This window comes from Poecile atricapillus, chromosome 12 (assembly GCF_030490865.1).
Source record: "Poecile atricapillus isolate bPoeAtr1 chromosome 12, bPoeAtr1.hap1, whole genome shotgun sequence".
NCBI classification, from domain to species: domain Eukaryota; kingdom Metazoa; phylum Chordata; class Aves; order Passeriformes; family Paridae; genus Poecile; species Poecile atricapillus.
The window spans coordinates 14,084,095-14,099,789 of NC_081260.1; the positions used below are offsets into that span (position 1 = coordinate 14,084,095).

At 51.3% G+C, this 15,695-nt stretch overlaps 1 protein-coding gene across 2 annotated transcripts in view; it reads left to right on the plus strand.

Annotated features, from left to right (window-relative positions):
- The window catches only part of AR (androgen receptor), a 35,165-nt gene extending 23,892 nt beyond the window's left edge, over positions 1 to 11,273 (plus strand). For both annotated transcript variants that reach the window (XM_058847439.1, XM_058847438.1), the window contains exons 3-8: positions 1,422 to 1,538; positions 6,741 to 7,028; positions 9,096 to 9,240; positions 10,030 to 10,160; positions 10,342 to 10,499; positions 10,750 to 11,273. In XM_058847439.1, coding sequence (XP_058703422.1) covers positions 1,422 to 1,538; positions 6,741 to 7,028; positions 9,096 to 9,240; positions 10,030 to 10,160; positions 10,342 to 10,499; positions 10,750 to 10,905 — 995 coding nt within the window. In that variant the 3' untranslated portion in view covers positions 10,906 to 11,273. The remainder of the gene's footprint in view (positions 1 to 1,421; positions 1,539 to 6,740; positions 7,029 to 9,095; positions 9,241 to 10,029; positions 10,161 to 10,341; positions 10,500 to 10,749) is intronic.
- The last annotated feature ends 4,422 nt before the right edge of the window (positions 11,274 to 15,695 follow it).

Sequence of the window (15,695 nt, forward strand, 5' to 3'; positions counted from 1 at the left end):
AGTGGAGGGAGTCTGGCCTCAGTGCTCAGTGCCCCTGGCACAAAAATAACTCCTCGGTAACCCAGTTTCAGCTGAAGTTCACTGTTACTCATCCTCCTCCTCAATGAACTGCTGAAAGGGAGGATGGTGTTTGTACTCTCTTTAGGGTCCTTAGGGATTTAGGTGTCATCAAGGCTTGCCTTGAGTATCCTTCCCATGGGAAATGAGCCAGGGAGAGTGTGAGAAGAGCTGTTCTGAAGACAGTATTAAAATCATTTAACAGGTGTGAGGTGTGGTGGGTAGTGCACGTGATGGCTGAGGCACAGGGGTGGGTGATCCACTTGGAAGAGGACGCTTGTGAGAAGGTCAAGCATGGAGTGTTTGTGCAGCCCCTGGGTGCTGTGAGAGGAGTGGGCTGGGTGCTGAGCCCTGCCAGGGGGGGACAGTGGCAGCTGTCCTGCCAAACCTGTGGCCAGGCACGAGTGGAGGGGACCCAGGAGGGCACCGTGAGAGCCTCAGGCAGTGGCAGTGAGGGCAGCAGTGGTGGAGGTGCGGGGGTTGTAAAATCTGTGCACCAAAATTGGTGGATCTCATGTCAAAAGTGGTCCATTAAGGGGTTGGATTCAGTCTCATCCTGTTCATAGATTTTTGATGACTCCAAAGGGCTGTTCCTATAGGAATGCAGAAAGTAACCCCTTGCAGGATGATAAATAAAGGCCATGGGCTGGTTTCCCATGTGGGCTGCTCGTGGGTCTATTAGCTGCACCTCTCTGCTGCATGGTTTGGAACAGCCCAAAGAACATCAGATAAATCCTGATCCAGTAAATGTGTTCAGACTTGTCAAGAAAAGTGATGATTCTTGGCATGTCTGGCAAATGGGGCAGTGAGAAAAAGCTGTGGCCTGGAGCTGCACAGGCTGCTCTCTGAGTGAGTGCAGGGTGAGTCTGAGGTATGGGTGACTCTGACCATAAGTAACTTCTGAATTTTCTGCACCTCCCCAAAACCCATGGCTGCACAAGCTCCACTGTGCAGGGAGTTGCTGGTCCCAGTTCCCTCCTGGCTGACTGCAGATTCATCCCAGGGGACGGGGTGGCATCAGACTCACCTGTGGAGCTGCAGCTCCCCAACCCCAATATCTGTAAACTGGAGACAGCAGACCTGACTGTTATTAACAGGTTGCACAAAAAAAATAATTCAGTCCCAAAAAGTTCTGTACAGCATCATGGTTACAAGGGAACTGATAGGTGAGTATTGTGGCAGAAGAATCAGACTGTGGGGTTAGGTGGTACCTGGGAGAAAACCACCAAAATCCATGCAATAGATGGGTGACATTTAAAAAACGAGAACCAAACTCTCCAGACTGCTCTTAGTGATCCCAAAAGAGCCCAGCCCGTGTCTCTGTTGGTACCCAGCACCCATGCTCCATTTCTCTGGTGTTTCAGGTAAACAGAAGTACCTCTGTGCCAGCCGGAACGACTGCACCATCGACAAGTTCCGAAGGAAAAACTGTCCCTCCTGCCGCCTGCGGAAATGCTACGAGGCTGGGATGACTCTCGGAGGTACGGCTGGGGTCCTCTCCTGGGTCCCTGCATGTCACTTGCTGTGTGAGCACTCAGTAAGTGCCTGGAAAATGAGGCTGATGGAGGGTGATAAAACGCTCAGGAAGCATTTTCAGGGTTCTAATACCAAAACTGTGAATTTCAATGGCTTTGTTTGTGTTTAAGGAAACATACTTTTCACTGATTTCAGACCTTGTGAATATAAACAAAAAATACGAATGGCAGGGTGAGTTGGTTCTGGCTCCTTGAGCCTAAGACCAGAGCACTCCCCTCTTTTGATGGTATTATTCCAAGGCAGAAAGGGGCAATTTCTTGGTGAAATTACCTCAGTGTTTTCCTTGCTGCATGGAAGTTGCACCTGTGTCCCTGGTCAGGGTCCTTGTTACACTTTGTTCCCAAACCTGTAGCCCTACCAAAACTGACAGAGTGCCGACATCCAAAATCTGATTTCTGCTCACAGTCTATAAGCTAGTGTTGATCACTGGGTGAACTTGTTGAGTTCATTTGATGAAATCCTTCCCTGTGTGCTGAGGCCCTGGCACAGGACGCCTGGGGAAGCTGTGGCTGCCCCATCCCTGGAAGTTTCCAAGGCCAGGCTGGACAGGGCCTGGAGGAAGCTGGGATAGTAGAAGGTGTCCCTCCATGGCAGGGCTGGGACTGGATGGGCTTTAAGGTCCCTTCCAACCCAAACCACACTATGATATTAGGGTGAGGAGGAAAATACCCTGGAAAAGGTATTTTTCTCCCTGCTGGGAAGCCCTGCATTGAGGGGGCTTCTGGGGCTGCAGAGAGGAGCCCTGGCAGTGCCAGGCACAGCGCAGGGGGACAGGGGCAGCCCAGACTGGCTGGGTGTGTCAGCATTTTGGGATAAATCCTGACCCCATTGCTGGGATGGGCTGAGCCTCCAGAGCTGAAACAACACTGTCTTGAGGGACTTGTTACTGAAGTGGCTCTAATTTGTGGTTCACCAAGGAGCAGGGGGTTTAGTTTCATTTCTCCCTCAAAGGTCCCAAAAGGCAGTGCAGTCCTAACTCCTTTTTCTTAGCTTATTTTTAAGTGCTTTTTTCTGGTGAAGTTTCCTTAAGTGGGGGAAGACATACATCAATGCAACCCTCTTCTGCAGAACACACTGACAAAATTAATGCTAATACGAATACCCCGCTCCCTTCTTTTTTCTTCAGCTCTTTGGGTCACCCTGACCTGTTCTGCCTGGTCTATTTTACATTTGGTTTGGATGTCGGTGTAAAGGCAATTGTTGCAAACAGGCAAGCTTGTGGTTGCCCGCAGTAACCTCTCCCACGGTGGAGGCAGGGCATTTGCAATCACTCCCAAGCTCCAAGCAGTTGTTTTTAACTGGTGGTTAATTACAGTCACTGATGGGGTACATCCCGGCAGCCCTGCGGTTCTCCTGGGGGAGGAGGAGGAGGAGGCTGCGCTGGGGGAGGTGACACACTGAATGCCTTCTTCAGGCTCTGCTCTAGAACAGGATGGCAATGTGTTGAAGCACTTCATTATTGATTGAGATCACAGTGACCTGCAAGCTGCTATCCACTAACCAGGATCTTCTCTCTGTAGAGAGGGAAAAGACACTATAGAGAGGGAAGAGAAAAAAGACAACAAAAAAGAGCAAAAAAACGGTGATAATGCTGTTTTAGTGTTTTGGGTCCTGCTGGTGTGCTGGCCTGTGCCCATTATCCCACTACGCCTGTGCCTGCTGCTGGGGAAGATGCTGCAGGGATTCTGCCAGCCCTGAGCCCAGGAAATATCCTGGAATGGGCATGGCAGCAGGGATCCTGCCAGCCCTGAGCCCAGGGAGCATGTGAGGTTCCAGGTTGTTCCTGTGGGGAGCTCCAAGCTCTTTTGCCCACAGCCAGAGCTGGCAGCCACCTGAGCTGCAGACATGTGGGTCCTGGCTGGAGCAAAAACCCAAAACAGGTGTAATTCCTTTAATTTTGTTTATTATAGGGCCAGAAATCTCCTGTAGTAACTGCCAAAAGCATGTGAAAGCCCAGGCTTGAGGCATAGCTCTGTTTAGTCCTAATTCAGGTTCAGCTGCTGGGGTGGAGCAGAACTCATGTCTCACCAAATACAGTGGGAATTGATGGGAGTGATTCCAGCCAGGGGGAATCTGACACAGTTTTTGCTGAACTATTGTAGTAGTTATGAGTGTTATGTTGGATGTACCTGGTTTTTCATCTTGTCTGACCCTGACTTACAGCAATTGGATCTTTATTATACCTTGGTTTGCTTGATTAAAAACCCTAATTTTTTTTATTTTCTGTCCCCACAGTGGGTATTTGTCACCTGTGACTCAATAACCCTTTTGCCTCCTACACAGCCACCCAAGTGACATTCCTTTCCTCCTTGCTCCAAGGCGTGTTGTCAAATCTTTAGTGTCCTCATGGCTTCTGCAGTTTGCCAGCACCTATCAGCCCTTGTCTGCTGACCTCAGTCCATCTGTTCTGTGATCATCCTTAATGTTCATCCCTATTTTCCCATCCATACATTGCCATACAGGCTGGTTGAGTAAAAATGGTTAAGCCTGGTTTTGGGGTGAATGCCATCCTTACAATCCACCCTTGTAAGAAACAAACATGTCTGATGTTGTTTCAACACTTATAATTGCCTTTGAGATGTTTCACTAGGGGGTTTGCAATCATTCAGCATTACATCCTTCAAGTTCTTTTCATTCATGTGGACCTGACTGACTCAGATCCCTTAAATGTGTCTGCTAAAACCAGTAATGCTGTTATTATCAGCTGAAATTGTTGTGCCAGATAAGATTGATAGTTTGACAGGTTCAGGTTTTGACAAGTCTTGTGTGAAGTTCATTAAAACTGCAAAGGGAAGAAGGATATAAATCAAGTCCTGTTTAGCTCTTCAGTGTCCTGCTGGCAGCTGAGCTCAACATGTGCTGCCAGGGGCTGCAGGATGTCTCCATCGTAGCCGGTGTGAGAGCAGCTTCTTCCAGGTCTCCATAACTTCCCTGAGTCCTGGCATCATGAAAATTGGTGCTGGAGCCCAGAGTGCTCCTTCCTCAGAGCTTTAGAAGTGCCTGTAAGGGAGATGCTTAAAATGTGCATCACTTTGGCTGTCACCCTGAGTGTGCTCCCAGGGGTCCTTGCACTGGTCAATATTTTATTATGGTATGTAATTGTGTCCTTTAAGTTTTTTTCCAAATCCATCCAGTACTTCCTCAGAGACCCCCAGTTCAGCTTGCAGAGCTTGGGGCAGTGCTGTGCTGCAGCAGTACCTTGAGGCTCCCTGGGCCCCTTGTCCCTGCTGACAGCCAAGCAGGAGCATCCCAATATTGGTCACATGCACTAAGGTTCCTCCCACCTTGGTTCAAAGAAGTGCAATGTAGACTTCTGCCCAGCCTGGCTCATCCTACAATAAAAACATTACAGATGTCTTTAATTCTAATTTCTAATTTTTTTTTGTTTCTGTTACCTGCTGAGTAGGAGCTACCACCACGAAGGGGTTTGGCACAGGTGACTGTGTAGAAGCCAGTCTTTACCTCTGAAGGTTTTGGTAATGTCAGTATTTCAGTGACCTGTGGGACAGCTGCTCCTGGAATGCACAAACCCAAGGCTGGTCTGGTAGAGCAGTTATCACCCACTGTTACACAGGAGTCTGGTTTGTGGCTGCAGTCTCAGAGCCAGTGCAGTAGGTGCTTGCTGTCTTCTCACTTCAGTTGGTATCTTCTCCTGATAGATAATTAAATATCAAGGGAAAAAACCCCAAACATTTAAACCAAACCATGTGTGTGCTTTGTACATGTGGGTTTGGCTTAACTCACGCACATGACCTGGGACACTGGTTATTTCTAAATCCAAGGCAGTGGTGGAGTCTCCATCCCTGGGGGGATTTAACAGATGTGTGGATGTGGCACTTGGGGGTATGGGTTAGTGATGGCCTTGGCAGTGCTGTGACTTTGGAGGTGAGGGAGAAACGAGAGGCTGATAGCCAGAGGCCGTCACACTGCTGCAGCACTGTTTTCCTCTCGCTGTCCTTTATTTTTATTCATCCTTTCTCCTCCCTTTTTATGTGGAAGTCTGTCCTCATTGCCTGTACAGCAGATCATACAGAGTACAATGCTTAAAATCAATGTTTGGAGTTAATTTACAGAGCTGCACTTTGACTTGACATTTTTATGTTTTGCTGCTTATTTTTCTAATTACAGCTGAAAGGAAATTCGAGATAAGTATCATATAATGAAGGAGCCAAAACCCTGAGGAAAACTGGTTTGATGTTGTATTCCCTGCTGAAGGAAGCCATGGGCTTTTGTTCTCTAATTAGTTGGGGTTTGGATTTGGTGAGGACAAGTAGCAGGCCACCTGTGTTGTCAATGTCATGCTGGTATCAATGAGGGGAGCACAGACTCTCCAAGACCTCTGGTATCACGCCTCTGGAGTGCTGGTGTGCCTTGCAGGCAGACCAGCAGCTGTGGTTAAGAGCCAGGTGTGTGGGGAAACACCTTTTCGTGTTGGGCACAGGCACAGACACCGGCTGCTTTGGTCCCCCTGCAACCTGGCTGCACTGCTGATGGGGCTCGAGAGGCTGCACAGCAGAGTGAGGCCACCCAGCTCAGGACTGCTCCCCCTCGCTGGGGGAAGCACTGAGACTCCAGGGAAACAGCCCTGGAACCACCTGCTGGCTTCTGAAATGTGTTTTCTGTAACATGTGCAGCGTGTTTGGGAGGGCCTGGCTGTGGGGCAGCACGCATTGCAGGGAGAAGGCTTTTAGCTCAGATGCATCCTGCTTCTGCTCTGGTCTGGGATGGAACAATCCCACTTGGGCATCCAAGTGCAATGAATGTGACTGTGTAGTGAGTTTATCATCTTGTGTTGCTCCTCTTTTTGATTGCATATGAGCAGTTGTTTGAGTCGAGTCAAAACCTCTTCTCTCTTTTCCCTGGATCTTCCTCACTAAGTGGGAGTTAGAGACTGGTCATGGCTGAGGATGTAAATGATGCTGGTTCTTTTCCATGTCAGATTAACAATGAAATGGATTTTATCACACAGTGTGTTCTCCTCTTGTCCTGCAATACCAGAACACTCCTTGGGCAGTGCCCACTGAGGGAGAAGCTGCTGCTGGTCATCACTTTTCCTTTCCTTGTAGCTATAATGATGGAGCCAAGAAGCCCTGACTTGTTTTAAAATATATTTTTAAGTATCACACTAAACTATATCTTTCCCACAGCTCGCAAGCTGAAGAAGCTGGGTAACCTGAAGGCACAGGATGACATGGAGGGAGCCAGCTCATCCAGCCCCACGGAGGAGCAAGCTCCCAAGCTGGTGATGACACGCATTGACGGCTACGAGTGCCAGCCCATCTTCCTCAACGTCCTGGAGGCCATCGAGCCTGGTGTGGTGTGTGCTGGCCATGACAACAGTCAGCCTGACTCCTTCTCCAACCTGCTGACCAGCCTGAATGAGCTCGGGGAGCGGCAGCTGGTCTACGTGGTCAAATGGGCAAAGGCCCTGCCAGGTGAGAAGGAAAGCAAACAAATCCCTTCCCAGTCCCAAAGCCCATCTGCACTGCTGGGGCAGGTGCAAAGGGGGTGGTCTGCAGCCCATGTCCCATCACACAGCTCCTGGGGGACCATCTCCATGGGCAGTGTGTGTGTCCCGTGCCTGGGAAGCAGCGTGGGACTTGTCTCCAGAGGGGCTGACAATGGCAGAGGGAACTGAGTGATGGAATGTGTTGGAACTTATACCCTGGGTCCAGATAGCCCCTGGCCAGTGGAACTGTGTGGGCACAGAGCATTTCCCCCAGTGACAGGGTGGCAGCTGGTCTGGGCTCAGGGTCCTGCTCTTCTCCCCCCTCTCCATGGGGGTTTTGCTCCACTTCCAGGCTGAGTCTGCCAGCCCTGCAGAACTGCCCTCTAGACAAGGATTGGGCCTGTCCCAGGACCCACCTGAAGTGATGAAAAGGGTAAATTGCAACATGGCAGAAGAGCAATGTAGAATCCCAAAGGGCTCTTCCTGGCAGTGACTCAGATTGCCTATGTGATAGCCTGGTGGGACATATTTATGATGCCTTCAGAGAGGTAATAGGGGTCAGGAATTTTCCAGATGCTGGTCAGCAGGTGCAGTAAATGGAGCATCCCAGTGATTGATGTGTTTATTGAGCTGGATCTGCAAGGCGTCACTGCGAGGTTGGGGACATGCTGCCTGTTCCACGTTGTAATCCTGGAGCTGAGTGAAATTGCAGAGGGCTGAGCTCAGCAGGACCCTGCTCACTTCCCAGCATCCCGGAAAATGGGGCATGGGGCCAGTTCCTGCTGCCTTCTCCATTCTGGCCCCACTCCTCAGAGAACACCATAGAAAAGAGGGACCCCACTCCTCGTATGTGTGGGGTCATACAGACAGAGGAGGAGACTGAGGCACTCTCTGCCAAACCCTGGTGATGAAATGTGGTCAGGTGTCTGACATTCCCAGGAGTTCAGCAGCCCCCTAGACTGGTGCTCCCAATGGGATATTGGTCTGGATATCCTTAAATGCCATTGACATATCCCATTCTGTTTCTGCTGTTCTTGAGTCACTTGGCTTGTAAAACCAGGGACAAATCCTGCTTCCTCTTTGGCTTATGTACACCAGACATGAAGATCAGACACAGAGACACCACCAAAGCCACCTGGCATCCAGGACTGAGGCTTTACCACTGCAGTAGTGCTGATGGAAAGGGAGAGTGCTTTGGAAAATGTTTTCTATCATAGCCACCCCCTTATCAGAGGGTTTTACTCTCCTGAACTGCATCTGATGCCCAGCCCCTCAGTGTGTAGTGGTGTCAGCTGCTGCCCTGCTGCCCCCCAGGGCCAGCGCCGACTGTGCCAGGGTGGCATCTGGGCAAGGTTTATTCTCTGGCTTGTTTGCCTTCAAGAGCTCTCCAAATCATAGAGATTCTTGCCTTAATGGGTTGTAATTATACACTGGAGCTGTTAAATTGCTAGAATGTTTGATTGAAATAATGCATGATTGCCTTGAAACTCAATTATATTTGCCTATTTACAAGTACATTGAAAAAAGCAGCACTGGAGGTGGTGTAAGCATGCCTGGGGTTTAACTCAGGGCTGCCATCTGGGAATGGTAATTTGAATTTGAATCTGGTGCTATTTTTGTTTCTCCTGTGATGTACCTGGGGTTTCCATGCTCATTCCCACTGTCATTAGATCCATGCAGTGTGTGTGGGACAGAAACTGGAGCACCTGTAGCCATGGTGGGAGGCCTTGGGGCTGCCTGCTGGCTCTGAGCATCACATTAAAATCCGGTAACTTAAATTTGGTGAAGTCCTAATGGGACTTTCTCCCCTCCTTGTGTCTGAAGTCCCATTTCTTCCCTTCTGGGGACAGTTTTGTGCTTGTCTGTTCTTGATTCCCAGTCAAGGTGGGAGCTCCATGTCATAACTCATGTCCTGGGACATGCTGAGCTTGGGCTGTGGGCTGACCACCTTGTCCTAAGAGGAGCAAGAGAGCTGGAGTCTGCATGGAAACAGCCCTGGAAACTGCAGGAACTCAACAGTCATTTCTAACATCTCTCCCTCATTGTTTATTAGGATTTCGCAACCTGCATGTGGATGACCAGATGTCAATAATCCAGTACTCTTGGATGGGCCTGATGGTGTTTGCTATGGGGTGGAGATCCTTCACCAATGTCAATTCCAGGATGCTTTACTTCGCTCCAGACCTGGTCTTCAATGAGTAAGTGTGAAACAACAACCTAAAGCTGAGCTTTGGGTCAGCTCATGTGACAAACTACACTTAGAGCAGTCACAGAGCCGTGCCCAGCTCAACCCAGCCTGGCTCAGCCTATCCTGGCTGTGCCCAGCCTGCTCCCCACTGCCACCACCCATGGTGACCTCCAGGAGCAGTGAGGGCACTGTGACCTCTCTGGGTCCTTCTGCCCACTCCCTCAGCCTTGCCATGGGCTGACACCCACTGGGGCAGCAGCAGAAGCTGGTGTGGGGTAAGGGGCTGCTCCATTTCTGCCTTTTTGCTACAGGGTTTGAATTCCAGTTTCCAGCTCTGTTGGGCAGCTTGAGTGAGCAGAGACAGAGACAAAATGAACTGTAAGGTCCTGGTGGGCTCTCCTTGGTGTACTATCAGCTTAGAGCTGTGGGGGGTCTGCTGGCACTGAGACAGAAGAGCCTGAACCCAATAACTGAGCACAGCAGCAGGCAAACCCCCACCTGCCTGGGAGCTCCAGCACAGCCTCAGATCCCTCACAGACAGAAATGTTTGGGAAATCATTGCAGTTGCTCTTCAGACAAAACGCTGCAAGTCGCTTGTAGCCATTTGTGTCCAGCAAGGATTGCACACAGGCATTTTGGAAAATGCTCCACTCCTGCATGTGGTATCCTTGGGACACAGCTCGGGCCTTGGCAGCAGGGTGTGCCAGGCAGGGGGGCGTTGCTGGGTCAGGGAGCATCCTCCCCATCACACACGTGCACTTTGGGCTCCGTGCCACCTGTACCCCTCTCGCCCTGCCAGGTACCGCATGCACAAATCCAGGATGTACAGCCAGTGCATCAGGATGCGGCACCTCTCCCAGGAATTTGGGTGGCTTCAGATCACACCCCAGGAGTTCCTCTGTATGAAGGCTCTCCTCTTCTTCAGTATTAGTAAGTATCCACACCCTTCCCTCCACAGAGCTCCAGCGCCTGCTGGTGCATTGCCCTTGAGGCATCTGGTGCTTTCCCTGTGCCTGTACTTTGCTTTCTCCCCTGCTTCAGCTTTCCTCCTGCTTTCCTGTTGTTGTCACTCTCTGGGTTCCTCTCACTGTTTCCTTCCCATCCCACCCAGTTCCAGTGGATGGCCTGAAGAACCAGAAGCTCTTCGATGAGCTCCGCATGAATTACATTAAGGAACTTGACCGTATCATTGCCTGCAAGAGGAAGAACCCCACCTCCTGCTCCCGGAGGTTTTACCAGCTCACCAAGGTCCTGGACTCCGTGCATCCGGTAAGAGAGGATAGGGAAATGTCCATCTAAATGCATAAAAAACAATATAAAAAACAAACTTTCCGTAGTGAGAATGATCATTCCCTGGAACAACTGCCCTATCATGGGAGGAGTTCAGATGCAGCCAGAGAGAGCACTGGATAGACTCATCCAGGCTCCCTTTCCCAAGGAAGGTGGGACCTCTGCCATGTGTTTTCCCAGAGAAAGCACTGCCCAGGGACTTGTTTAACCATCTCTCTTCCTTCCCCAGATTGCCAAGGACCTGCATCAGTTTACATTTGATCTCCTAATCAAGGCACACATGGTGAGCGTGGACTACCCAGAAATGATGGCCGAGATCATCTCTGTGCAGGTTCCCAAGATCCTGTCTGGAAAAGTCAAGCCTATCTACTTCCACGCACAGTGATCTTTCAGAGGGACCCCCGTGCTGCCACCCCCATTCCAGCCATCTCCTGCCTGTTACTTCTGCACTACTGTCCTGCAGTGCCTTGGGGAATCCCTCTGCGGTGGTGGCCAAGGGGACAGGCAGTGACAGACCTGCTGGGATTCCTGAGATTACTATTTTCCTGAGGTACCTCTGAAATGAACCCCTGGCACCAGCCTCTGCCTGGCTCCAGCTGCTCACGGTGCTGGATGGGGGCAGGCAGGGCAGCGGCACCACGTCTGAGTGTTCTCCTGTGTCACTGTGACTCCAGCAGCCCAGGGCCACGGGACAGCAGGAGAAGTGCCAGCTGTTGGTGGGTTTTGGGTGATTTTTATAAAAAGAACACAACATGAAGCAGGTTGCAGCTCTGCATTTGGCTGTGGGTTATGTTGCCAGCCTCCTTCCCCATGTTTTGTTTGCATTATGGTGCTGGGAAGCAGGTAAGTTCAAACACTGCAGAAGAGAAGCAGAGCAGAGCTGGGGGACAAGACAAATTTGTGGCTGAAGAGTTCACGGGCCCTGCAGGCCCTGTGGGATCTGCTCCTGTCAGCTCGGCCCTGGGACCTGCCTGTGCTGCCGAGACACGAGCGATGGAGCGGATGGGCTGCAGCCTAAGGCCCGCCAAGAAGATCACCTTGGAAATCACCCAACGGTGGCTGGCTCCTGTTTTCCACCTGGGATGTTTTTCCTATGGCCTGTCCAGCTGGGTCTTTGTCTGCCCCACAGACCCCCAGCTGCTCAGCAGTCACATTCCTGTCCTCGCCAGCTGCTGCTCATTGACAAAGCTGAACCCACCTCTGAAAGTGCCTGATGCCCTCAGACCTCACCTGCCTGGCTCCCCTGGGCACCTGCAGCCCCTGCCCTGCACCTGCAGCTCCTGCCCCCACACCTGCTCTGCTCCTGTCGTGGCTCTGCAGACCTGGGATTCCAGCTATGCTCTTCCCCTTCATTCGCCCCTAATATTTTGTCCCAACTATTTTTTCCAATGCCAGCAGATGAGTGTTCTGGAGCCAAGACCAAGGCCAAGGTCTGTGGGACCTGTGGGACCATGGGACTCCTCTCTGAATCCTGTCCATGGGAAAATGGCTGTGGGAACTGGCTGGTGCCACCATGGTGCTTTGGGGGCTGGAAGGGAAGCACCAAGAGACCTCCTGCCCTTGGCAGCAGCACACACAGCTCCTGCTGATGGCATTGGCTGCAGCCCAGGAGGACACCATCATGCACTCACTGTCCCATGTACATGGTCCTGTATGCACCACACCATCCATACACCATCCATCCCTTACACACCATCCATCCCTTACACACCATCCATCCCTTACACACCATCCCTTATACACCATCCATCCCTTACACACCATCCCTTACACACCATCCATCCCTTACACACCATCCATCCCTTACACACCATCCCACACACACCATCCCTTACACACCATCCATCCCTTACACACCATCCATCCCTTACACACCATCCCTTACACACCATCCATCCCTTACACACCATCCCTTACACACCATCCATCCCTTACACACCATCCATCCCTTACACACCATCCCTCACACACCATCCATCCCTTACACACCGTCTCTTACACACCACCCATACACCATCCACCCCTTACACACCATCCACCCCTTACACACCATCCATCCCTTACACACCATCCATCCCTTACACACCATCCCACACACACCATCCCTTACACACCATCCATCCCTTACACACCATCCCACACACACCATCCCACACACACCATCTCTTACACACCACCCCACACACACCATCCCACACACACACCATCTCTTACACACCATCCCACACACACCATCCCACACACACCATCTCTTACACACCATCCCACACACACCATCCCGTGTGCATCACCCCCCACACACCCAGCCTGTCCACAGCATACACACAGCAGCCAAGCCTATGTGCCCTGTGGTATTTTAGTTCCCCTCTTCCTGCATGTCCTGAGTACATCAAAACCACCTGCTCAGACCCAGACAGGCTGGTTCCAGGGTCACACATCCCATCATGGGCTGTGACATGTCTGGCATTACCAATCCAGACATTCATAAGGGATCCTTGTGCTGGCACAGACAAACAGCAAACTCTGGACCCTCCCAGGACAGTGATACCACCCAGAGCCCTGTGCCCACCCTGTGCCCAGCTCTCGAGGAAATGCCATCATGGTGAGCGGCTCCTTTACATACTTGGAGTAAAACAAACCATTTCCCTGATACTTTCCAACCATTTGATGGGGTTTTCATTATATGAAAGAGTGGGAAAAAAGCCCATATTGAAGGGAGGGTTTTTGCAGTGGTTTTCCTTCTTCTGCTAGATATGGCCCTGATCCCACTCCTCCACCTAAAATCCTCTCATGTAGGCAGCAACAGAATCCACAGATGAACTTTCTGGCTGGTTGCTGCTCTCAGAGGCTCCCCCATGCTAGGGGCTGCTGGCATTTACAGTGCTGGTGTGAGCTACAGATATTTGCAAATGAACCAGTAAAAAATTCCAGCTGGTGCATCCCTGTCTTCTGGAAATTTCCCTGGCTCTTCACAGCAGAGTTCAGTGAGCAGATGAGTGGTGATTCCTAGTCCCTGTTATCAGCTCAGGATGGCTCCAAGCAGTTGGAACAGCAGTTTGGGAGTGCTTTGTGCTTCACACAGGCTCGTGTCAGTGAAGGTTTTGTTGGTTAATTAGTGTCCTGCTGGGTGTTAATCTGCTGGGAGACTGGAAAGAGGCCAAACCTAACAAGGATTTGGCCACCCTGTTTTGCTAGTGGGAGCACCATGTGAATGAGAAATGGGAGTGGAGAAAGGATACTGCCTGTGTATCACCTGCCCCGGGCTTGTCACCGTCTCTGAAGCTGCTCTGGATGGCGAGTGCTGAGCAGGGCAGGAACTCACAGGGAGCACCCCCAGCCCAGGACAGAGGGGCAGGCAGGGGCACTGAGGTCGTGTTCTCTGTCTCTTCAGTTTCACAGTAAACTTCTGCAACGTGTTCATTCAAAAGTTGGGTTTCTACAATATAATTACCAGGAATTGTTGGAGCCAGGACTCGCAGCACCTGTGTGTGTATTTGCTGAGGGAATTAATGCTATTTTCCATGTGGATTTTCATGAGCTGCTGCAGGAACTGGGGAAGAAAAGGCTTTAAGAAATACCAAAGTCCAACTCCTGCCATTTATCTTTATGCTTTTTGTTCTGCTTTTTCATGTCTACTTCTGCTTTAATAAAGCAAGGAGAATTTCACCATGTTCACAGTCCCAAAGAAGCTGTCCCTGAGGCTCTCCTTGGGCTGCTGAGCCCTGGCGTGGGGCCCCTCTGGGTTGGCAGCTGAGAGCCAACCATCTCTGTGTGGATTCCCTGACTCATCTCAGAGGTGTGGGGGGTTCTGAGCTGGCTCGCTCTGGGTCGTGGCTCAGCCCATCAGCTCCTGCCCAAGGCAGCAGATGGAGGACAAGGGATCCAGACTTTGGCATCTCCCTGGGAGCAATGTTTGTGCATGGATGGGCACCATTCCATAACAGAGGGTGTGGGATAAAGGATGCTGCCTTTGGTGAGGGCATGGGGGATGCTTCCTCAGCCCTGTGTCATGCCAGAAGCAGTGAGACAGATCAACTGGTGCAATGCATTGCAGCATTCCCAGGGCAGGGATTACCGACCTGTGCCCACCTGAGCCTGACAGGCTCCTGCCAGCACCCCCTGCCTCGGCAGGGAGCTCAGCTCAGCAGGAGCAAGACATCAGGACTGCAGCTCTTGGCTTGGAGAGGCTGTGCTTGAGTCTGGTTGAGCTGGAGAGCTGGCAGCATCCACGTGCCACTGCCATAATGTCCAAGAGGCCCTTTGTGCTTGGCCCAGGGGACAGGGTGCTCAGTGAGGGAGGTGAAGCTGGGGCAGCACCCTCCCTGCGGTACCACTCCTTGCTCTGGGCCGTGGGGTTGTCTGGGCTGTGGTCTGTAGGGAATGCTGAGGGGTACCCGAGGTGCCACCTGCCTCCCAGCCAGCCCAAGAGCTGCTGCCCTCACAGTCACCTCCCACCACCAGCCAGCCTTGCAGTCCCCATGGTGTCCCTCCCCTTGCTGAGCTCTTGCCCTGGATGTTTCAATAACATAATGTATGCTAAAATTATCTATCTATATAAAATAAAGGCATGGCCCATTTTCTATTGCTAAAGATATCTATTTAGTGACATGCTCTAAGAGTCCTCTCTGGTTGCACACTGAGGTACTGGATTGTCTGCAGGAGATGAGTCAGAACGTGCCAGTTTAATGGAGGCTTTTAATTATTTTTCTTGCTGGGTGCTGCCCAGTTTGCAAAGGTCTCCCTTTTTGTGGCATGCACAGAGCACACGCTGGCATAGGCTGGGATTGATATCAGCTTCTCCAGCTTTCCCGTGTCTTCTTGAGGTTAGACAGGGACAGCGTTTGCATTTGGGGAACAACGGAGTGTCCCTTGTTTGTCCCCTCTTTGACTTGCACAAAGTGGCCTCAGACATTTGGGCAGAATGCTGGGATTACAGAGAGTGTCTGTTCTACCTGTTTGCAGGCCCAGGGCTGGCTGTGGGCACTGCAGATGGCTGTGGGCAGGCAGGATGTCCTGGCCCCTTGGGGTGGGGTAGAGCCTCTCCTGCCCACTGGTGCTTGCTCCCTGCACTCATTCCCTTCAGCAGCAGAGGGACACTGTGCTTGTGACTCATGGAGTAAATCTCTGCACCCACATAAACCCTTAGCAAGTGGATAAAAGCTGCTCTCTGTGCCG